The 23,848-nt window shown below is 38.0% G+C and overlaps 1 protein-coding gene across 1 annotated transcript; it reads left to right on the forward strand.

Annotated features, from left to right (window-relative positions):
* The first annotated feature begins 283 nt into the window (after positions 1–283).
* LOC149069351 (potassium channel subfamily K member 18-like) lies at positions 284–23,478 on the forward strand. Its single transcript, XM_089250008.1, has 4 exons — positions 284–710; positions 1,263–1,386; positions 22,101–22,845; positions 22,940–23,478. Exons 1-4 carry the CDS (start codon positions 408–410, stop codon positions 23,379–23,381), a joined length of 1,614 nt encoding a protein of 537 aa, XP_089106134.1. The 5' UTR covers positions 284–407; the 3' UTR covers positions 23,382–23,478.
* Positions 23,479–23,848: the final 370 nt, after the last annotated feature.

Consider the following 23,848-nt stretch of genomic DNA (forward strand, 5'->3'; position numbering starts at 1 on the left):
CGACCACGAGCTTAGTCTAGAAATTTTCTTCTCAAAGATAGCAGAGCGGAATATCGATCATAATTATTTGAAGGGTTTGATATCAGGGTCAAGAACGAAGAACTAAATACGTAATGTGCAAAAATCTGAGGAAGCGATGGATGGCCTTCGATAACGGTTACAAAATGGAATTTTCGGTGACCATCATGCCACGAGAGTGGATTCCAACAGCGGAAAGGACCTGCTTGAGAGACTCGGACTGGAATCGGTATAAGAGAGGAAAATATATTGTCTTATGAGGTAAGGCTCCTCGCGTATTCAGAAAGACTGACTCGGTGATATAAATTCGCGCAACCTTGATCTCGCTGGAATAGAACACACCTTTCCGTTCGGGACAATAGGATCTCGTTGCCAAGTAGCCTTTCCAGATGCCTCCTCCTCCAAGGAGCCGTCGCATCGGACCCGTGTCGAGGTGCGCCAAATGCCGGAGATACTGCCGGATGGCTACTACTTTTCTCTTTTCGCACGTCGGACTGTGCGGACTGGTGGTTGGCTACAGCATAGTCGGAGCGTTCACTTTCGAAGCTCTCGAGGCCGGTTATGAAATGAACAAGAGGGAGATCATGCTGAAGGAAAGGCAAAACGTGGTGAATGGTTTGTGGAACATCACGACTTCCAGCAAAATACTGTCCGAGATTAACTGGACGGCGCTCGCCAACGAAGCTCTCCAGGTGAGTGGAAAGAAACACGCTTCAGTTTGAGTAATACATGAATAACTCCAAAACACACATTTAACATTCCACATTCACCATTTAGAAATAGGTTGCAATGACACCTCGGTTAAAACGACAAACTTTTGTGGAATATTCGATGTCATTATAACCGAGTTTCCCTGTAATTGCTTCATCAAAAGAGCATCGAAAAGCACACAACACAGAAGAAAGAAATTGCGCCTTTATTCCAATTGTTTCATTTTTGTTTCGTTTCAGGTCTCATAAAAAAAACCAGAATTATTTTTATAAAATACAAGGACTCTCTTCGGAGTAAAGCTGTTAGTGATTATATACCGTATATTAGTTGCCATTTAGAGGTTGACACTCTTGTGGTTGAAGCTTCTTTTTCTTCTATCAAGTCCTCAACTTTTGTTCGGTTTAAAATATTTTTCGCAGACTTCCGAGAAGTTTCCCAAAATAATATCAGTTCGAAAATTGCATTACCTTGCCTTTTGTTGCAAAAAAAAAGAAAAGAAGAGAAATTCTTATTTACCTGTCTCCCTCTAACAGGATTTCGAGGTGACGCTGGTCAGAGCCGTGAGGAAAGAAGGCTACGACGGGAAAGATGGGAGTCCTCTTCAGTGGACATTCTCTGGAGCCTTGCTGTACTCCATAATTGTCATCACCACAATTGGTAAGTTCGGTTTTAAATGAATGACTATTTTCAGTACGCTGTATGTGCATATTAAGAGGCATCGACATGAAGACAGAACCTAGGGTTTGCCGGACGATTAGTGTATACGGGATTCAAGAATGTACGCTGGGGTGATTGTGCAATTGTACATGCCTGAATAAATGAAATTATTGGTGTACAGCAGGGGTGGCCAACTTCTCTCTGTTCGAGGGCCGACATAATGGTCTGACGCAATGTCTCGAGCCGCACCAGGGACAAAACTCCGGTGTATAAGCCACATCATGCACACACAAGGGGAGAGAACTCCGATATATAAGCCGCACCCAGTATGCTTGCTTGCTATGGTATCATGGGGCCACGCACATTTTAAGCCCGTGAGCATTTACTGCGAACATTTTGCGACTAATTCCCATAGTAATTACATAATTTAAGATTTATTTAAATACTGACCGTCTCTAATATTAATTTTTATTTTTGTCTTAGCTCGTTTTGTATGTAACTCGTATCTCTTTTTGATTTTCTATCTCATATTATGTTGAGGGAGAAGCTTTACTGGTTTCGGGTGGGGAGTCGTCTCACTGGATAACCGGCTTTCTTTCTTTTTTCTTTTCAATCGGGCACAACTCAGGTCTATCGCCATGGGCAATTAATTACCCAGCGAGTTGTGCCGGAAGTGTAAGTGTGTGTACCTATCAGTCTGAGTGCGTATCTAGTGATTTTTCAGTGCAGCCTTTTTATCAATATTTCAGAAGTGAAGAGTAATAATTGAATATTTGTACTGTTTGTAGGCCTGTTCCTGTCTGTGGCTAGACTTTTTAACGGGGAGATCAGCTCGCATTTGCGAATCGAAGTTGGGAACCACAGAAAACTAACCATCATCAGCCGACCACTACTGTGGCGACGGTGGGGTTTGAACCCGATTCCCCGCGATTTGAGTTCGTCACTATGACCACTCGACCACCACAGACAGCGGCAAAAATCAAGGTCCCACTGGCTGGAATTTTTTCCACCATAACCACTTCCCAAACTCTGTCACTGGAGCTAAAATAGCTTCAGTGGCAGAGTTTGGTTGTGTTCGGTTTACCTTGTTTACATCCCCTCTCTCCCCCAACCCCCGTCTTGGCTTGTTAGAAGATCTGCGAATTATTTGTTTCGTTTATTTTTTTTGCCGGCCCTCAAATTATTTCTCAATTTATTTCTACTTTTTTGCCGTTTCGCGAATTATTTCGTCCATTTTCAGTTCTGTGAAATTTTCCGACTTTTTGTCACGGTCCGCAGTTGTAAAACCGTTGAAGACTAGTGGCCGCTCGGGTGCATCATGTTCTTTAGACATGACATTCAGTGAATGCAGGTGCATACGCTGCTGTGTAATTAAGTGAGGGGGAAAATAGTCTTATTATTATTTTTTTTACATTTATCACTTTTTGTAATTTTTTTTAATGAAAATTTATAGCACTGAAAAGCATTCCAGGAATGCCAGTGTTTTGCTAAAAAAAGAATGAAAAGGGATTGATAGTTGCCTTCCTTGCGATATATATAGTCATCTTCTTTTTATGTTTTCTCCCCTCGGAAAGACTGCAACATTTTGGTACATAGCTAGCTATTTTCACCATGATGAGAAACGGTTGAAAGTAGGCAATATGAAAAACGTGTTACAGTTGGACTCGAACCAAAAAACACTATTTCACGTGTAATTCATTTTGCTCTTCTTTTGGCATTCAGAATTTTGTCTTATTTAACCAGCCCACACGACACCCCGCCCCCCACCCCACCTGTGTGTGATCCATATATATATATATATATATATATATAATTGTTGTACATACATACTATATATATACAGTAGCGGTTTAAAGTTTGTCGAGGCCCCGGGCGCAAAAGACAATATTAGGCCATTTAAATTAGGAAAAAGTGTGAAGTTTGGGTCCATTTAAAAGTCGGGGCCGCCTCTATATATATATTACTGTAATATATGTTACGGTAAATTATAAATCAGTTATTATTATTCATAATCGTCGATCATTATGAATAATCACCACAATCGTCTCAGTAAGTCTGATATATTTTCCTACATTTATTTTCACCTGTGATTATGCACGATTCCCGAAAGAAATGGCCGGTGAATTTAAGTAATACATTGACGATTTATCATATTCGCCAATACGAGCTGGGGATTTTATGCATAATCGCCAGCAAATGTGATAAATTCGCAAAATTTATCAAACTTATCAAAATGGATTTGCCAAATTTACCGTAACATATATAATGTGAATATGCTATCCACCAATTACAGTAGAATCTCCGATAAACCAGAAACGCCAGGGCAAAGCTGGGTTAATAATAATATTGTTCCTAATAATTTTTCACAAGACTTCGAGATTGCAAAACAAGAAGCGGTTCGACGAACAAACACAGATTTGTTTACAGAACAGCAATTTACACGTTTTTGCAACCTAATCAGAGAGCTAACAACTTTCCCGCAAAGTTAACTCACAACTGACTTTTCATCCAGTCTCTGTCTATTCGAGCCTCGCATCTGCCAACTCCCTACTATTTAAAGATCTGTCGAAACTTCGAGAAAAGGAACATTCTACAAAATTCAACTTTACAGTTTCCAAGTTGGCGGCGCCACCGTACGAAGGTGCGTAACCATTGTCTGGAAGGACGGGACCTTCTAGAATGTTCCCACCAGTTCTCCGCCAATCGCAGCTTTGTCCGATAAACCGAAACCGGTATCACCTCTCTTTGCCAACAGAAGATTGCGATAAATACTTGCGCCATCTATCGTCTATAATTCTTAACAATATTTATAAGAATCGACCCTGGCCGATTCTTATCATTTTTTGGTTTTTTCACACTATAAAGTCACTATACAGAGTGAATACTATAGACCAGTGGTTCTCAACCTGGTCGTGTGCCTAGGATATTCCAGGGGAGCCACGGATGAAAATCTCGCAAAAGGGGAGCCACAGCTACTGATACGGGGCCCACGAAGAAGTTTATGAAATTTAATTGCAAACAAAATGCATAGAATAGCATATATATAGCATATCTTTTTCTCAAATTTTCCTCTATTCAAGTAACATTCACATGAGGAAGAAAGTAAAATAAGTTGTTCATGTAATCTCGGTGGTTTTACGACTTGGGGGTGACAGTAGGCCCTGACACAAACTATTAGAAGATGTTTAAACAAAATGGAGTAACTGTAAAGACAGAAAATTATGTGTGTTCGAAGACTTTTCATTCAGAGAGGGCTGCCATAAAGAAAGCAGACAAAGAGTTGTTGACCATTCATTGACATTCTTTTGAGTGCTGGTAGTAAATGCAATCCAAGAAGTCGATGAGTGAAAAATGAAAGCTTGTAAAAAAAAAAACCCATCGTTTTCATGCAATTGCAGACGGATAGCCATCTAGTTCAGCACAAAGCTATCTTCAGTAGTGGTCTGATGGGGAATATATTTATAAAAATCGAATAAAGAATGGTTGCTCTGGGGTATTTTTTTATGAATTTTGAGGGGGGTGGCAGTTCATTGCCTTTGCTGAAAACAAATAAAGTCGAATTCAGTTATAACGAACTCTAAGAGACCAAATCATACATGAGGAAAATACCGGCGAAATTTAATTTTTTAAAACTATATTGCTGTATAACTCAAGAAACTGCAATTGCATAAAATTACTGTTGTTTCAATCGCAAGTGTTCATATGCCATTCCTTTCAATTTAACAGGAAAAACGTAGTTTTGAACAAATTTAAGACGGTCTTAACGTCATTTGGTTTGCTGATTGGTGTCTATATGCAATCCAAGAAGATAATGTATTAGGACTTCCTCTAAGATTGACGCTACACCTTTAAAGTTTTTTAATCGATACTGCAATGTTTTCACGCGTTTTCACAATCTGCAAAAACTGCGTGGATTTGATAGTTTGAAATGATGTCTAAATGCCAAAGATTTGGAGAGTTCGAATCAAAATGAAAATGTCAAATAATTTAAATTGTAAATTCCTAATTCCTAAATTTATAAAAGTTAAAAGGACTGGTTTCAGATCAAATTGCCCAATTCAATTACTTTAGTGCAAAAATGTCAGATTTTTTTTGGGGGAATACAGCCAAACCCCATTATAATGAACTCCAAGATACCGGAGAAATCACTTCGTAATAACGAAATTTCGTTACAAAGGAATTCCAGATTTTTATATTGTTCATATGTAAACTTACCCGAGGATTAGAAAAGTTTTCGTTAAAACGATATTTTTTCCCGTTATAATGGTATCCGTTAAAACAAGAGTCGACTTTATTTCGTCCCAAACTATTTTTTTACGTGTATATGCAGGTTCAGGGGTAACAGGACGTATGTCACTTTACTGGCGGGCCGTTAGTCTTAGAGACATACCCAACTAGAAAAAGTATCCAAATCACGTGTCCAACTCAGATATGTCATTCATGTTGTGAGGGGTTGTATAGTTATAAAGTAAAAAAAAACTTTTTATACCATCCCCGTGTGCCAAAGAACCCAATTAAGACGTTGTTGCTCTGTCTTTCCCGATGCCAGTTAAAATAATTTCACGTTTCTAAGTGCAATATTCACCGAGATATGCGAATTCAAAAACTTGAAGAAATTTGGAAAAAAACAGCATTCAATGTGGGTAGAATGGTTTCCCCTTATTTAATGCTGTTTTTTTCAAACCTTCTTGGAATATCTCAGTGAAAATTTGAACTTAGACACGTTGAATTTTTTTGTCGGAGACCAGGAAACAAAACTTTCCACTTGGGTTTTGGGGCACAGGGTGTGCGCATAAAAAGTTGACATTTTTATTTTAATAACTATGCAACCCCTGGCAACATGAATCAAATATCTGAGTACTACACATTATTCGGGTACTTTTTCCAACTGGAAGTATGCTTCTAGGACCAATGGTTCGCCAGTAAAATGTCATATCCCCCTTACCTATGCGCCCTGTATATTAAACATAGTACGGACTGTTATGTGAAATATTGCCCTGTGTTTAAGCCAACTCGCACGTTGCTTCGTCCGCCTGCGAGAGAGCGGCCATATTATGAACCAAAAAAGCCACTTGAAGGTAGCTTGTCATCCAACAAAATACCAGATTTTCACCGTATCGAAATTGAACTCAACAAACTGATAATTTTCTTATTTGAAAATCTGATAATTTATATTTTCCAATGGGCTTGAAATCCTGTTAATGAATCATTATTATGTTCACACGAACAATTTTGTCACTGCGTACATGGTTTCTCTGGAATGAATGGTTCAAACAAATATTTAAAAATTTTCCAGACGTATTTTAGTTCATTTTTTTAAATTCATAGTAGGGCTACAACATGAACCTATATCCTTGATACATGTATTATTGTTGAAAAAGATGTTGAAGGTTGAACTTTTCAGTTGTGATTCATTTGTGTGGCTACTTCCTCATTACTACTTTTCCGTATGAAGAGAATAAAATTAACAAAACTGCTTGCTACCACTTTTTGCGATTTTTATCATTATAAGAATGCGTATTTTGGAAGCTACAACTAACATTTCTTAATGAAACCATAACCATTTACACACACAAAAAAACTAATTGGGAAATAATACAAATTTCATCCAGTACAGTAACTTGATGACATTGTGCCGTTTTCAAGCGCAGAGTTTACATTGATTGAAAATAATTTATTCTATTTTTTACTGCATTCTATTATGTTTGTTTTGCTTTTTCATTATTTTCATAAATTAAAAATTAATCAAATTAAATTCAAACATATTTATACTTCAGACAATTTTTGAATAACTATCTTCTAATGGGAAAATGGGGGGGGGGGGAAGGAAGGAGGAGTAGAAAATTATTCATGTTCGCAAGGGGGGCCACAGTAATGAGAAATAGGCGAAAGGGGGCCATGAACAAAAAAAGGTTGAGAACCACTGCTATAGGCCACCCGATAATTACACAAGTGATTTCTTGTGAAAAACTAATATAGCAAAGTGTTTTCCGTTTTATGATCAGACGAATATTATGGGAGTTATGTTTTGAAATTTTGTGACGTGTCAGTTTTATAACGGTCAGTTACACGCCAAACACCCAACGAAAAACCCCATGCAGCGGGTTGCCGTTAATTTAAGATGAACTGAAATATTCAATCCCGTTGGAAGCCAAATTCAGTTAGTTTCTTTCAAGATTGGCGCTTTTTCCTCTTCGCGTAGAATGATGTCGACCTTGTTATGAATTGTTACCTTCGCCCCAGTGTTGATTTTGAGAAAACGATTTTTCAAATAGATCTTTTTTTTGGCTAAATCTGATGATAAATTTGCCAATATAGTGGGGCGAAGGTATAGTAACCTTATTATATCGCCCCAGTATATTGGCTAATTTATCATCAGATTTGTTTTAGCCAAAAAAGATCTATTTGAAAAATTGTTTTCTCAAGATCAACACTTTTTTGGAAAATTGTTTTTCCTCCAGTGTTAACTCAATTTTCTTGAGAGAAAAGACAAAGGGAAAAAACTGGTTTGCACAAGCTTTAGCTTTCTTGATTACTCTCAGGGTTATAGCATTGCTATCAGCTTAAAAACGTCAAGTTATATGTTTGGCGCATGTTCGGTGAAGTTGGCAGGATTCGAAAGTGACGTCATCAATTTTTAATGCAATCAATTTTTATGGATTATAACTCCATAATTGCTGGTCAAATCAAAAAATTGAAAACACTTTTCCGTATTAGTTTTTCACAAGGAATCGTGTGCGGAATTATTGGGCGGACGATACTATCCACCTTGTAGAGAGTGGCCCGTCAGATTCCAGCCTAGAGACCCGACTGCAGGATGTGAGGGCCATGATCAAAACTACATACCGAGTTCAACCAAGGCTCATCTTTCAGACTGACTCTAAAACTAACTGGATATGGCCGGGGCTCTGTCCCGTAGGAGATGTCAGCCCCCCTACCCTTTCGGGTTGGGCCACGCTGAAGAAATAATTAACGTAACAGTGGGGTTCGGACCTACGTTCTCTGCCGTGCGCTGTACCATTTCGACCCCGATTTGGCGCTCTCTCAGACTAACTGTCCTCATGTGTTTGGTCAAGTACAAAAATAGATCAATATTGTCGAATTTTTCATTTCTAGAATCTAAACATAACTTATATGCGGGGTGAAAACGATGTCTCTTGTTTTTATTTTCGTTTCATTATTCAATAACTTGAATACAAGACAAAACACGTTGTGTCCAATGGCGGAAGTTTTATGCTTGTGTAGTACGCGTTTGAGCCGCCCACGCGGCGATTCAGCTTATTTTTGCGTATTTCACTCGACGCCTTTCTCTTTTTTTTCCTTTTTTTAAACGAGGCATCGTTTGCCCTGGTGGGCATCTGCCAACAACTAATTCTTTGCCTGGGATGCTTTTTGATGTTAAGAACTGATGAGAGCCGATGCCGAATCTGGTAACGAGGCCATTGGAGAGCCAGTTCTGTCATCCAAACTACCCGTTTAGCTTTTCTGCTGCGCTACTTTCTCATACCGTTTATTTAAATTTCTTTTTTCTTCCTTTTCAAACGAGCTTATAATACAGGATGGTGTCAAGTTCTTTTCCCATTCCCCTCCGCATTTTTAAACAAGGCTCTTCTTGAATTGGAGGTCTTGGGTAATGAAACTATTCCCCACCGCACAACCCCCCCCCCAATAAGTTCCAAGTTTTATAACAAAAAACAATTAAAAATAACAATATTTATTCCTGGGACCCTAGGCTAGAGCCTGGCCAGCGTTGCGAAATTGCGATGAAGACACAAAGAGTAAATGCAGGATGTCACAAATTGATTACACAGCGGATATCTCTGCAATCGTTGACTTTAAAAAAAATTCTTTCCATTACAAAATGTTTTCAAATGACGTGCAGTTACTCAAAATATTTTAAATTTGCCAAGGGGGCCATATATAAGTTTATCTGCTTCCATAGCTTAGATGGTAGAGCACTCGTACGGCGGAGAGACCGGGGTTCGAGTCTCTCGGGGGAAGGGGCAGTGATGAATTTTTTTTTGCTCTGACCCAAAATCATTTTTTCGATAAGTCAATAATGGATGTAAGGGGGCAGTTGGCCCCCTCTCGATAGGAGGCTCTTGGGTAGAGAGCAATGTAGGCATGTGTAGTGCTTTCAATGACTTTTTCGCGTCGGTTTTTAATGGAGATAATGATATTCGATATACGGGTGTTGCATGGGGTAATAAAACCCTCAACGATATTCAAGTAGAAGACGTGGAGGTCCTAAATCTTCTAAGAAATGTATGTGCAAGCAAAGCACCAGGATCAGATGATATCTATCCCAGGGCCCTCAGGGAATGTGCTAATGAATTGTTGGGGCCAGTGGCACAGATATACAGGAGTAGTGTTGCTGAGGGTATCATCCCAAGAGATTGGAAACTTGCTAACGTTGTTCCGATATTTAAAAAGGGTAGTAGAGAAGCGGTGCCAAATTATCGTCCAGTGAGTTTGACGAGCTCCCTCTCGAAAATTTTGGAAAATATCATCAAAAGGCAGTTTGTGAAGTGGATAGACGAGAATAATGTATTGTCGGATAATCAGCTTGGGTTCAGGAAGGGGAAGTCGTGTGTAACTAGCCTCCTTTGCTTCTATGATCACGTGACTAAGGCTTTGGGTAAGAGCAAAAATGTCGACGTTGTTTACCTTGATTTCCAGAAGGCATTCGATCTGGTCCAACATGCAAACTCTTGAAGCGTTTACACGAGATTGGAATAGGGGGCAACTTGCTGAATTGGATAGAATCGTGGTTAAGAGATAGGTCGCAACGAGTTATGGTGAACGGGGAATTCTCTGGTTGGACAGACGTCACAAGTGGAGTTCCTCAGGGAAGTGTCCTTGGCCCCATACTTTTTTCACTTTTTATCGACAAACTCGATCAGGGTATCGATGGGATTACTAGCAAATTCGCAGATGATGTGAAGCTAATGGGGGTAATCGGGAATGAAAGCGATAGGGAGTTGTTCCAGACCAACTTAAACAGGATTGCAGCATGGGCAAATGAATGGAGCATGACGTTTAGCGTTGATAAGTGCATGGTCGCTCATTTTGGTTCGAACAACCCACGGTTCTCTTACGAGTTGAATGTTGTCACTATCCCGGATGCAACTAGGGTCACCGATTTGGGAATTCTCATTGACGAGCGACTTAGATTTTCTGAACATTGTTCAGCGGTAGTCAAAAAAGCGAATAGAATGCTTGGTCTCATTTTCAAAAAGGTCTCTTCGCGTTCTCCTAAAGTCATTCTTCCGCTTTTTCGAGGCTTAGTTCGTCCTGGACTGGAGTATGCTGTAAGGTTTTGGAGACCATACCTACAGAGGGACATAGACTTGGTTGAAGGGGTGCAGAGAAGAGCTACGCGTGTCCTTATTGGCACACAGGGCTTGAGTTACGAAGACAGACTTCATTTTTTGAATATGTTTGCATTGGATGAACGCAGGTGTGGAGGAGATATGATCGAAGTGTTCAAAATTTTCAATGGGATGGATAACATGGACCATGAACTTTTAGTACACCGCCAATCGACTGTTTTTACAAGGGGACACCAGTATCGATTGATGAGGGACAATGCAAGGCTATGGTGTCGCAGGGAATTTTTCTCTAATAGGATTGTTAATAAATGGAATAGCTTACCCCCGGAGGTAATAAATTGTAACACAATTGACACGTTTAAAAAGAAATACGATAAACATGTTGGGGTAAATCAAGAAGCTATCCATTCTTAGAATAAGACAACCATAAGTATTCTTTATGGGCATTGTATAATATTTTATCATGCGTATATATTGTTTAGAATTTTTGTTAATTGCATTTTTAACTGGGTTGCTGCATTTTTGAAATATATGACAACCATATTTTTATGGGCATCTTTTTATCAGCCACTTCGTTGGGCATTTTGTCTGTTGTGGCGTTGTATTTGTATAGAAAAATAGGAAAATTATATTTTTAAATAGACCCTGTCTGGTAAAACTTCCAATTAGTGAAATGTAAATGCGGCTCTGCGAAGTCATTTATAAAAAATTTCATATCCTTAAATGCAATATTAACGATGATATTTGACTTCAAAGCACTTTTTTTAGCATTTGTCGTCCACGATTGAGGGCGTTATTCACAAAAATTCCGAAATTTTAACTAAATTCAAATCTGTAAAATTCTGTAATTGCCAAAATATTTGTAAAAAAATGAAAAAGAAATTTTTTGGGAATTAAAAAATAAAATGGTTGAGCTCAATGCACAGTCCCTAAAAAAAGTAACTTTTGTGAGCCAATGAAAACTTGCCAACACATACTGTTGGCATAAAGTTGCCGAAACAGAGTGATTTTGAAAATTTAATATCTTGATAAATATTGCATTTTGTGCGAATGACTTTAGAGCGGGATCTACATTTCAATAATCGGAAGTTTTAGGACACAGGGACTGCATAAAAAGTAAGTTTCTTTATTGTCCCAAAAACAAATTGTGACATTTTAAGTTACTGCACGTCATTTGAAAACTTTTTGTAACTGCTACTGGGGCCCCAGTAGCAAAACGATATCGTTAGGATATCGTACAGATACCGGTCCGACGTTGGAACGTCGAATGAATACCGAACGTCGGAAAGAGGTCGGAGATATTTACGTGTCCGATATCGAACGAATATATTAAAAATGTATTCACCAATAAATGCCAAAATATCTTCTTTTTGTCCTCTAAAATAGTTTTTACTTTCATTTTTACAGCATTACGTTTCGAAAAAGAATATCTTGCATGATAATTAGTCTCTTTTGAAATAATCCAAATTTTTCTATGTCGAACTACGTCACCAAATGTATGCCATTTCTACGTGGTATCGAAATCTCTACGTCGTTCTATATCTGTGTGGTTAAGTTTCTTTCCTCTGTGGTGGTCGAGTGGTCATAGTGATGGACTCGCATCGCGAGGATCCGGGTTCAAACCCCACCGTCGCCGCAGTGGTTGAAGTTGGTTTTCTGCGGTTCCCAACTTCGAGGTGCGAATGCGAGCCGACACATCTGATACAAATGGGTGAGGACGCTGGAGTATAATTACGGAAAAATTTTGTATTTATTCGCAAAAATATTTTTCGAACAAAAATTTGCATTCATTCCCAGAAATGTTTCTGAAATCAAAAAATTGGCATTCATTCGCAAAAATAAAACAATTTTTAACATCCACAAAAAAAACTTCAAATCAAAATAAACCGCAAAAATATTTTCTCAAATTAATTATTATTCATTCATTTGCAAAAACGAATTAAAGTAACGCGACACAATTTTTTAACACAGTAAAACCTCGATATAACGATACTTTGCAGACTAAGAAAAAAATATCGTTGTAGAAGGTTTATCGTTACATCGAGAGGCAACATTGTCATCCCACAGTCCGGATTACATGCAAACGCATACGTGCATATGCATATTTTGGCCTTTTCAATATAAATGAGTATAAATGCATAAAATGGAAGAATTTTCAGAATAAGTGCATGCTTTTGAAGTTTTTGTGAAAGCTTAATTAGATTTTCATAATTTTTCCATAATGAATATTGCTCATTATATGTGCATCACATCGGATTTTTTCCTGGCACATGAACAATGATCGGTAGCGAAGTGTTTTTAATCCTGCCTTACATAAAAGATAAAGGTTTACGGAATTATCGTACTAAAGATGTTTGCAGCCTTTGTATCCGTTACTCAAGCTGGCAGTCTGCAGAGGTCGGGTTTAAAATTATCTTACTTCGTACTTGTTGGAGAGAACTAAATTAAAATTTTCACAGGATTTATTTAGTTAATCGAAGACGAAGAAATTGCTGTACAATGAAATATTAAATTGTAGTGTATAATTATATATTATAGAAACCTTGCTTATTTCCCCAGTAGCTCTCGCATTTTAGCGAAGTTAAGCACTATAGTGTCATCAAAATTAAAATACAATTAGTATGAGATTGAATTATTTATGTGTAAGCACGAAAAACTCTGTTTCAAATAATAGTTTGATAGAATGTGGTGAGCTGAAGTATGGCCGACTCACTCAAATCTCAGCAACTTGTCGCTACAATGGACTGAAGCTGAAGGCTGGGTACTTAATTTGTTTGCCACGTGGGTTTTTTTTTTTTTTTTTTTTTTGTCAAAAATGTTGAACCTCAAGTGAAAGTTTTGTCACTTTTAGCCGCTATTTCTGTTTTGTTACTGGTGCGCACGTGCTTCATTTCTCTTCAGAGCGAATTTTTTTTTTCTTATTTGTGAGCAGCTACTGGCTTGTTTGTTGCACTAACAGATAGAAAATATGCATAAAAACATTTTTGCTTTTTTTCTGCAGGGTTTTTACTCATATTTTCTCAGTTTTAGTACATATTTTGGATTTATTTTAGTGGGTATTTGGGATTTTTGGTGCGTATTTGGGATTTTTGGTGCTTATTTGAAGACTTTTAGTGAATATTTTAGCATTTGTAGAGCATATTTGCATATTTCGCCACATATTCAGTGCATATAATCCGGACTCTAGTCATCATGTACAATTAAATTTAAGCTGTTGACGTTTTCTAAATCTGTGTTGTTAATACAATGAGAAAATGCACTTGAAATGTTAATTCGCCACGAAAAACGGGATGTTGATTAGTTTATTAATCAAATTCATTTAGATGCATTTTCCCTGTAACGAAGTTTATCGTATACTGTGTCTACAATACCAACAACTTCCAAATTGAAATACTAACAACTTTTTCGACACTTTCGGTGACATGTGGTGCAAAACACCAATGTTATTAGACGCATCCAGGAATAACGAAAACAATTTACGAAGTCAAAATTAAATTCTAGGCGGTTTTTGAGTGAAATACAATTTTTTTTTGTTGTAACAGTCTTCAAAATGTCTTAAAAATATCGTTATAAAAGGATTTATCGTAATAGAGGATATCGTTGTACTGAGAGGAGTTAATCATTATTGGACTATAGGCAATTCCAAAATTCCAAACAACATTTGAAAAAATATCGTTGCAGAGGGATTTATCTCGTTATATCCAGTTGTAACGAGGTTTTACTGTACTGTAGTTGAATTACGAGGCCAAGTATTAAAACACTGTACTTAGCTGAAAGTTCTAGAATTCAAGTTCTCAGAAAAATTACTATTTTCGTTTCAAAAAGTGTAAATTATCAAGATTTCGCGGAAAAATAATAAAAAACAAACTGCCGCATTTATTCATCAAAAATGGTAAATTTCGCATTTCTCGCCATCTATTTTCGTACGCCTAAATACGAAAATTACGTATCCCTAATTATGGTGGATCTGTGAAAAAATGCAGAAAAATTTAAAAGCGCGTGCGACTGAGACTTCTAAATAAATCGTTCAAACTTATTTTTTCCAGTTTACTAATCTCCGCAATGTGGCTTCTCGGGAAGTCCAGTATCAAAACCTAAAACTTGCAGCTTGCGTCCCCGACGCAACCTACAAGACCAAGGGTTTTTTTGCTTTTTTCATGCAACCAGATGATCTCGCTCTGGTGTCATTATCAGGTCTTTCACTTCGAAATCCGAGAAAGAAACTAAATTCCAATTTTATGGAAGTTTTTTTCTTTTTTTTATTGCTTGAGTATATATATTTTCGGGGGGTTTCTCTTTCTTTTTTCTTTCCTCAGCAGAATATAATAAATCTGAGAAATCACCAAACTGGAACTTCCGGTTTTCACTGATGCATTTCGGGCTCCAAAACACCAATTCAAGCATATCACCTGTTTCATCCTAGGGTTGCATTCATTTAGAAATTAACAACTTTCTCTCTCAGTAGCAGCTTCATAAAATTACAAGAAATAAAAGAATTTCCATGATAATTCACATCTTCAAAATCTGTTTTTATTTATGCATTAAAATGTCGTTTGGAGCGGTTAATCCGCCTGTCCAGGGTTCCGCGAAACTCCAGCTGGAAACCTAGAGCTTTTCCGAATTCCACTTGAAAACGTCTCTTTGCGGACAGACGTTTGCAAATGGCGACCTTCCACGAATGAATGTGTATGAAGGCAGACCTTCAGTACGATACTCACACAACACGCAGATTCAGGAATCTGTCGTTTTCATTTCAAAATTCAGAAGACAGATAGCATCACCGCTAAAACACAAAACACGCAGAACTCTGGCAACATACATTAGGACAGTGTTTCTCAAAGTGTGCGTCGCGACGAGCTGGAGATATTGATTTGCGTGTCTATGTTTTGAAATAGTTCTTTTATAAGTGTGAAAATAACTATTAAACTATTCTATAGGGAACCGCAGTTTCATTTATGAACTGGCAAGGGAGCCACGGGTGACAAAAGTTTGAGGAAACACTACGTTAGCGCCACACACATACTCACAAAACACCACTCCGGCATGTACGAATTCGCTAGAAATTCCGCAGAGTAGCATGTACGGTCAAGTAGCCTATGTCGTAAAAAGATCAGTGTTTTGTAATTTGCACTTAACGAACTCATCGGGTATCTCTTAGTTTGTGAATATATACTCGAAACGCTATATTCGCCACTCGAAATAATTGATTTCGATCGACATCTAAGCCCATGCAATAGCGTATTTACGGTGGGTGGGGGGGGGCCTTAGCCCAGGGTGGCAAGTTCGAAGGGGCGGAAAATTTTAGGAATGAGTGGCTAAGAAAATTAGTACATAATGGGAGAAGGGCGTTAAAATTTTGTAACTACGAATCTGCCTCTGCTAGAGAGCGAGAGACAAGATCAGTGAGTGATCTAGACAGTCTGCAAGCGAATCTGCAACAGTGACCTAGAGCATGCACAAACATGTGAATGACCAAAAGAGTGACGCAAAACGCGTGTAAGCATATGAATGACTGGAAAAGTGGCCAAGAGCGTGTGAAAGCACATGAATGACCAAAACAGTGTGCAATCATGTGGGTGACTCAAACAGTGACCAAAAAAAATACTCAAACATGGAAGTGGCCAGAATAAAAACTTGGAAACACGAGCATAATTACAGGCGGGGGGACAAGTGGGCACAGGGTAGTGAATTCGAGGAATGAGCAGTCAAGAAAATTAAATTAAATTAGAATGAGAAAAGAGGGCGGCAAAATTCGGGTAGCCCACAGGCGACGAAACCGTAAATACGCCTCTGAACCATTACAGAGCTTCATGTCATTGGTCATTCTTAACTGGACTTAATAGATACTTTGATACATGCACAGTGTAACTGGATGAAAAATTTTTGTTGCTTCCGATAATTTCTCATGAATGATTTCGTTGAGTAATTTCCTCGTTACATCGTGAAGAAAACTTACAAAATCGTTAAATATTTTATGTACAGTACTTTACTAATTGGTTAGTGATTAGGATGCGGTAAAAAAACACGTGTTACAAAAATTCCTTATGTTGTTTTTCTTCACCCCGAAAAAAAAATCTTTCGTCTATTTTTAAGCTGAGCACCATGGAGTTGAAGGTCATAGTGTTTTCCACGTTTTGATAAATGCACTCTCAGCAGGAGCGAGTACGAGCCAAATGCGGCCAATGTGCTACATCTTACTGATTTCAAATTACCAAAGAAATGTCGGGAAAAAACAAAAGAGTGAAAAAATCATTAGTGCATTTCGAGGCAAAAACTCTCATTACTGTTTTACGGCCGCTCATTCGACATGCGGAACGACGAACTGACTATAAACAATCGAAAGTAACCGAAGTAGACCGAACACAATATTTTCGGCATTGGTGAATTTTGATTATTGTAATGCTATATAGTGATATATATATATATATATATACATATACGCCAAAAAGGAAAAAAGGTAAGATACACTAAGGTAAGTGGAACCGCTTTCTCATTAGTGCAAATTCAACCTAGCGCCTACGATGGAGAAATCAACGAAAATATGGCAGCAGGTTGTTGAATAATGCTTTTCTTAGTACTAATATTTTAAATTTATTTTCTGCGGTGTTCCATTTTCAAGATTAATTTTATTTTTAGTTGTGAACGTGTTCTACTAGCTTCGATGAGTGGAGCAAGTGGAACCTATGGCTGATTGTGCTTTAAAATCATTCACAAAATTATGTTCATAAATGAAAGAGGTATAAACAAAGGGGAAAAATTCATTTGAACCACAAAAAGCCCAAACATTATATGATTCTGGTATACAAAGCTAAATAACCACCTTGCATGCAGAAAACTCACAATGTATTAATTACCAACTTTGGTATGTAGAAAAAATTCACAATATAATAATATCACCCTTTCCCGTAAACATTAGCGACATTATATGAGGCAAATGAGAAATGTGAATTTTCCTAGACCATCAAACTTGAGGTAGTACCAATTCTTCTTCCAGACGAGTCAACAGCCTTTTTAGTTGCCCAACGAACATCTTTACTGACTTTTTATTTGTGAGGTTGACAAGGACCCAGTCACCAACCTTTGTATCTGGAATGATTTCTAACACTATCTATGAAGTTTCGTTGTTACTCTAATTCTCAACACTCATCTTTTAGGTCTATTGAAGCAGCCAGTGCTGTTTCCCTTTTTTTTTTCAGTTTCCTACCACAATTGATAAAGAAAATGTAATTAAAATGACAATAGTAAGAGAAGAACAACTCGATAGCAACATATCGGTATTAGGTCTATTCGTACTTTCAGAAATGTTTGAAATTAAAAGAACACAACAGGTAAAGTGATTAGCGGTTATAAATCTAAATTCTCCGTATGAAGTTTCCTTGTAACCGTTTAAGAGCAACTAGCGCAACAAGCACATTTTTACTGAAAAATAATGCAAGTAAAAATTAAAAATTCCGCCAAAGACGCTAGTTGAATATTACAAATCTATCGGGTTTCACTTACCTTATCTGTGTACTAATCGCAAAAACTCGCTTCTTTCGGGAGTAAAAATGTAATAAATTGAGTTAATAGTGATAGAACGGAGCTGTTGGCAGAAAGGGAAGAAATATCGTAATTTACAGTATATTTTGCTTCGTACCAAATCCTACTCCCGATGTGCATCCCAGAAAATTTATTATTCTTATTATTTGTGAATAATGTACTGAAAGGTAGCGGCATAAGAACTATAATGGTCCAAAAAGAACTTGAAAGACGTATATGTGCAGGTCCGTAGCCAAAAATTTTTCGTTCGGGGGACCAAAGTGATAGATCAATAGATTTGGCCATCTTTTTCCCTTTTTTTCGGTCATTTTCTGACATTTCGGGGAGGGCCAGACTCCACAAGTGCCCCCCGCTACGGCCTTGTATATGTATATATCTTACGTGCATCCTAGTTAATTTAAGTTTTTTCTATTAAGAATGAGAAAAACTTTGTGATTATTTTTTTACTTCAATTATTGAAATACTGTGCTATCAATTCGAAATTATTGTTTATGAATTATTCAAAACATTTATTTGACCTTCAACTCTGTTTCACTTCCTCTAAAAGTTTCAATACTGAGAGCTCCTTTTCTTTTTTAAGTATAAAATCGCGGAAAGTAAATAACTATGCTGCAAATAAATAAATTTATCTATAAATCTATTTAGTTCAAATGAAATAAATCTTATTTTTTTTCCCGCCATCATTGAAAGTACTCTTGAAACAAAGAATTCGAGAAAACAACGCATTTTTATCTAATTAGTAGTACAAGTGATTTGTTCAATTAGAAAATATGTTCTTGTAACATTTATTTTAATGAACGAAGAGATTTCAATGAAGATCAATTGGACATGTAATTCAGTCAGTTTGCTTCCACCACACATAGTATTCATAACATAGGGGCGGAGACAAAGGGAGGGCGAAGTGAAAAAGTGTTCGTTTAAATTCCCACAACCCCCAAAGTTCTCTACTGGAGAGTCAAAAGATTTTTTTTTAAAATTAGTAAATGGGGGAAGAGTTGCTTCAGAAGAGGTGGAACAAGAAACTATGAAAAAAAATAAAATAAATAAATATATATATATACACACTTTGCTGAAGGCAAAAATCACCAACTTCACCAAATGAGTGATCACGAAAAAGACCGTAATTAAAAGGAAGAATTTCTGAACTTGTTTCATTGTTTGCTTCGTGATTCATTTAAATTCCTTCATTGAACTTTTTCGTTGTCTAGTTTTGCGTATGATGAAACCTGTCAAGTGTACTAACAATTTTTTATTTTACCTCACAATAAAACTATGTTCATTAAAAGTGGAGCATATTGTGATATTTCGTTTTTACGGCCGCTGCAGATAAAGGCACGTATACTCTAGCGCGCGGATCATGCAACGAAAGCATTCGCAATTGGTTGTTCAGTAATTTGTACGGTGTTGTGAAAAATTCTTGATCTGCTTTCACTGGACCACCTGAAATCGGTTTTTTTTTTCAACTAACACAAAGGAAGTTTGTGTACCCACGAGCGGATTAGAACCGCTGCAGGGGGGTCGTGCGTTGCAAGATCGGCGCGATAGTTGTATACACACCTTTACCATCCCAAATCACTTTCAAACGTTTTGGAAAAATACAATTTCCAAACGACAGAGAGATGTTACCGTGTCAGGGTTGTTGTCAGGGTCCCGGGTTCGAACCCAAGGGAGGATATTGATAAGATATTTTCCCTAACGAACTCGAGGCGACCACCGATAGACAGCGCCTTCACTCCCAACCCATCTCACTAATGGCAGTAAATCGATATGGCCATATAGCGATATGGCCAGAGTTGGTGTTTGGTGAAGTAGTAGAGAGATGTTACACACCGAGATATTTTTCATTTTTTTAGGGGCTCAGTTAATCACTGCAAGTGACCGAACTTTCTTAACCAAGATTTCTGCGAGACTTTTTTGAGGATAAAAGTAGGCCTATTCTTAAAATGCTAATTACCACAGTCATCGGCACTACGGGTGCCTAAAATATTCGAAACCGTAATTCCCAATTACAAGGGTAAGGCGAACGTTGAGTTAGAAATGCATTTTCAAAGGGCATGAAAGCGAATCACAAAATCAGGTACCAGTGAAAATTCTGTACAGCTACGGGGAATCCGCATCACCATTTTCCCACTTTCGGATACACAAATTATGTATTTCGTTTATGTTTTTATTGGCTTCCCTAGCCGTTTCGGTCCATTATTCATTTCAGCAAACGATCGAGTTCTCAACATACTTAAGTTTTTTTTTTTTTTTTGTCCGATTTATCGTTCCTAGTTCCCGACTATGTCACCGAAAGCTTAGCGAGACCAAAGGTGAACGGTTACACGTTCACGCTTCGGTAGACACGAACGACACTTAAGTCAAAAATGACATTTTAAGACAATGGGATCACGATGTGAAATCAAAAACTGTCTGTGAGTGCACTTGGGTAGCATTATGTATGATCAGCCGGACGTATTTCTTTTTTTTACAGCGATTTTTTAAAAGAATTTTTAATCGCTTATTTTTTCGCGTATGTGAGATACATTCACCGTGATTTAGTTTTTCGAACAGCAACGTAAGTTATGCGTTTCGTGTGGTCAAGGTCCTAGCTTCCTATACCGAGTGTAGGGACAGAGAGTTGGAAGGTGAGAGCAAGAAAAGGGGTGGTTCAAGGGCCGTGCGACTCACGGGCACCACTCTAGGAGCGGTGTAACATCCGAGTACAAAGGACGAAAAAAGAGGGCGTCAAAAATAGATCCCGCTCTGGTAGAGATTTTTTCTTGGAGTCGCCTTTTGGGAGCAGAAGTAATTTGCCAGATGTTACACAGTGGTGGTCGAGCGAAACTGGTTTTCTGTGGTTTTCCAAAGTTCAAGACGTGAATGCATGCCGGTTAGCGACACACACAAAATCATCGCATAAAACAGAGATGTTGCGAATTAACCCCTTAACAATCAGGGACGAGGTAAAGTAACAGGTTAAAACCAGGCCGATTCATCATCCACCATTAATGCGCAGTGTGACGTCCGAATTATCGTTACAGCCATTAGTAGTCCCAATACCGTTTTTTTAAGGATTAGACGCGCGTCACATTGAATAGAAGACAGGTTTTCCACCCTCGATGAATCTGCTAGGGATTTTTCAAGGCGTCTTAGAGCGAGTTCTCATCCAAACGCAAATATGAAAGAAATTATATATATATAATTCCAGCTCTCCCTTTTTTAAATCTCTTTCCTCATTATCGCGAAGCTTTATTGTAATCCCGTGAACGTGAGTTGTTTTTACCCCTTCCCCCTTTTTCCTATACTCCTGTTTAGAATGTGTGTGCCGCCTCCCATATAATGTATCTTTCTATAAAATCTTTATGAGAGAGAGAAAGGCAAATTTACTACATTAATCCTTTTTTCCCCTCTTATATTTTGAACATGCGAATAAGGGACTAGTTTTTTTTAGTTTTATCACCGATACTTAAAATACAGATCATCCAAATTTGTCGCCAAAAGCCTGTACGTGAAGGGAAGAGGGTTTATTTTTATGATGGAATATGGATTGCGGTACCCACTGAACAGGGTCGTCTTTTGATAGCACCATCGGTTTAAAGATGGCTGTCCTATTCTGTTTCGCTTTTAATAAAAACTCATTCAGCTCTGAATAAGGGACAAAAAGTTTGGTCCTATAGGTGTCTCTTATTGAAAGAGGTTTCACTGTTTTTGTTGATTCTATTTCATTTATATCAGTGTAGTAAAATAACTTTTTGACAGAGTTTAATATATAATATTTCTCTCCTATTTCTCACCTCATGTACTTCATCATTTGTTCACTTCACCTAGCAAATGAAATTTTGTCTCCTCTGCTTTGATTAGGATACGGCAACATCGCTCCCAAGACTACATGGGGTAAAATAGTGACTATATTATACGCTATACTAGGAATACCACTTCTATTGCTCTGCTTATCGAACATTGGCGACGCTATGGCCCATTCCTTCAGATTCATATACTGGAAAGTTTGCTGTTATTTCTGCATCAGGCCTAAGAAACGACGAAAAAAACACAGCGCGCTGACGGCTCCAGGATATAGACTTCCTGTTCACTCATCGCAGCATTCTAATAACATCGTGCAGCCGCCGACAACGGCTTCGAATTGTGGCACTCAAAGCAATAATCCACCGCGAACATCAGCAGTTCCAGCATCACCTCAGAATTCCGTAGGAATCGGCTCTACGAGCACTTATCACACAGCGCCTGGTACCTCCTCAGCTATAGCGTCACCTACGTCCAGTCCCGGGAGATCGGCCGTCTCTTCACCCGAAATACCGAGTTATGATGCCGTGATACAACAAGACGGACTGAGGATTCCCCATCAATGTTATCGTCCAGCTGCGTTGGTTTTCCAAGATGCGTCCGCAAAAAGCTTGCTGCTCGGACCAGTCATTCCCAATAGGTACGTTCTCCAATGTGATACAAATCATGCATTTAACATGGAAAATGAATTGAGTAGAAGCAGTGCCTTAGATAAACCTTCAGTGTATAGCATCAGCGCGAATGAAAACAGCGGCTACCGTTTCGCTTCATCAACTTCATCTGCTGTCGAGACCTCCACAAATAGGTAATAACGATATATTTTTCCGTTGCCTTTGTCTTATGACAATTCAACAATGGTTTAATCACTCTTAATTTATCGATTTATTTTCCTTCCTTAGATTAGTTTGGAAACACGAAGTTAGAAGACTCGATCTGGATATAGACCTGACGAAAGAAGATTTGCAGCACGATGATCTAAGTTCAGATGACGAAGGCGATGAAGAAGTGGTTAATGTTCCGATGTGGCTATGTCTGGCCCTGGTCGTCAGTTACATCTGTGGAGGAGCTGTGCTGTTCACTTTCTGGGAGGAGTGGAACTTCCTGGACAGTTCATATTTTTGTTTCGTCACGCTGACCACTATTGGATTCGGTGACTTGGTTCCAGGAACTGCGGTTATATCCGATGACAATCAGCTAACTTTGGGACTGTGCTCACTGTACCTGTTGTTCGGTATGGCACTTTTAGCAATGTCCTTCAATCTCGTCCAGGAGGAAGTGACAAGATCGGTGAGATGCATAGGCCAACGCATAGGCATAATTTCTGATGACGAAGATGACTGACAAATTAAATCTCGTACGAGATGATCTTATGAGCTAGACTCAAACTATAAAAATAACTTTTCCAAATGTCTGTCATAAAATAAAAAGTTGCGTTGAAGTAAATAAATCTATCTCTCTTCAAAAAATAATTCCTAACTACCATTAAACAGGGACTAATAAAGATCTAGATATAGCATTAAACTCGCATGAGAGAGTTTTGTAGGCATAGTTATCACTCTATAATACTTATATGTGTGAACATCACATTTATTTGATCCAATCATTGATTTTACACTTTATCATTTCTACTCTAATGAAATATATTAGGTATATCAAGAGGCAAAACTTTTTAGTTATCTTGTGAAACTTAACCAGTCAAGTGGTTATGACTGCATTTGCAGATGCACCGACTTTTTGGTCTTTTTCACATAGATATGACTAAATTTGTCATACATGTGCTGCCATCTATAGAGCCATCCTTCTAATTT

This window comes from Pholcus phalangioides, unplaced genomic scaffold, assembly GCF_987345545.1.
Source record: "Pholcus phalangioides strain wild (caught in Gottingen) unplaced genomic scaffold, Ppha-v1.0 ptg000022l_1, whole genome shotgun sequence".
Classification (NCBI taxonomy): Eukaryota; Metazoa; Arthropoda; class Arachnida; order Araneae; family Pholcidae; genus Pholcus; species Pholcus phalangioides.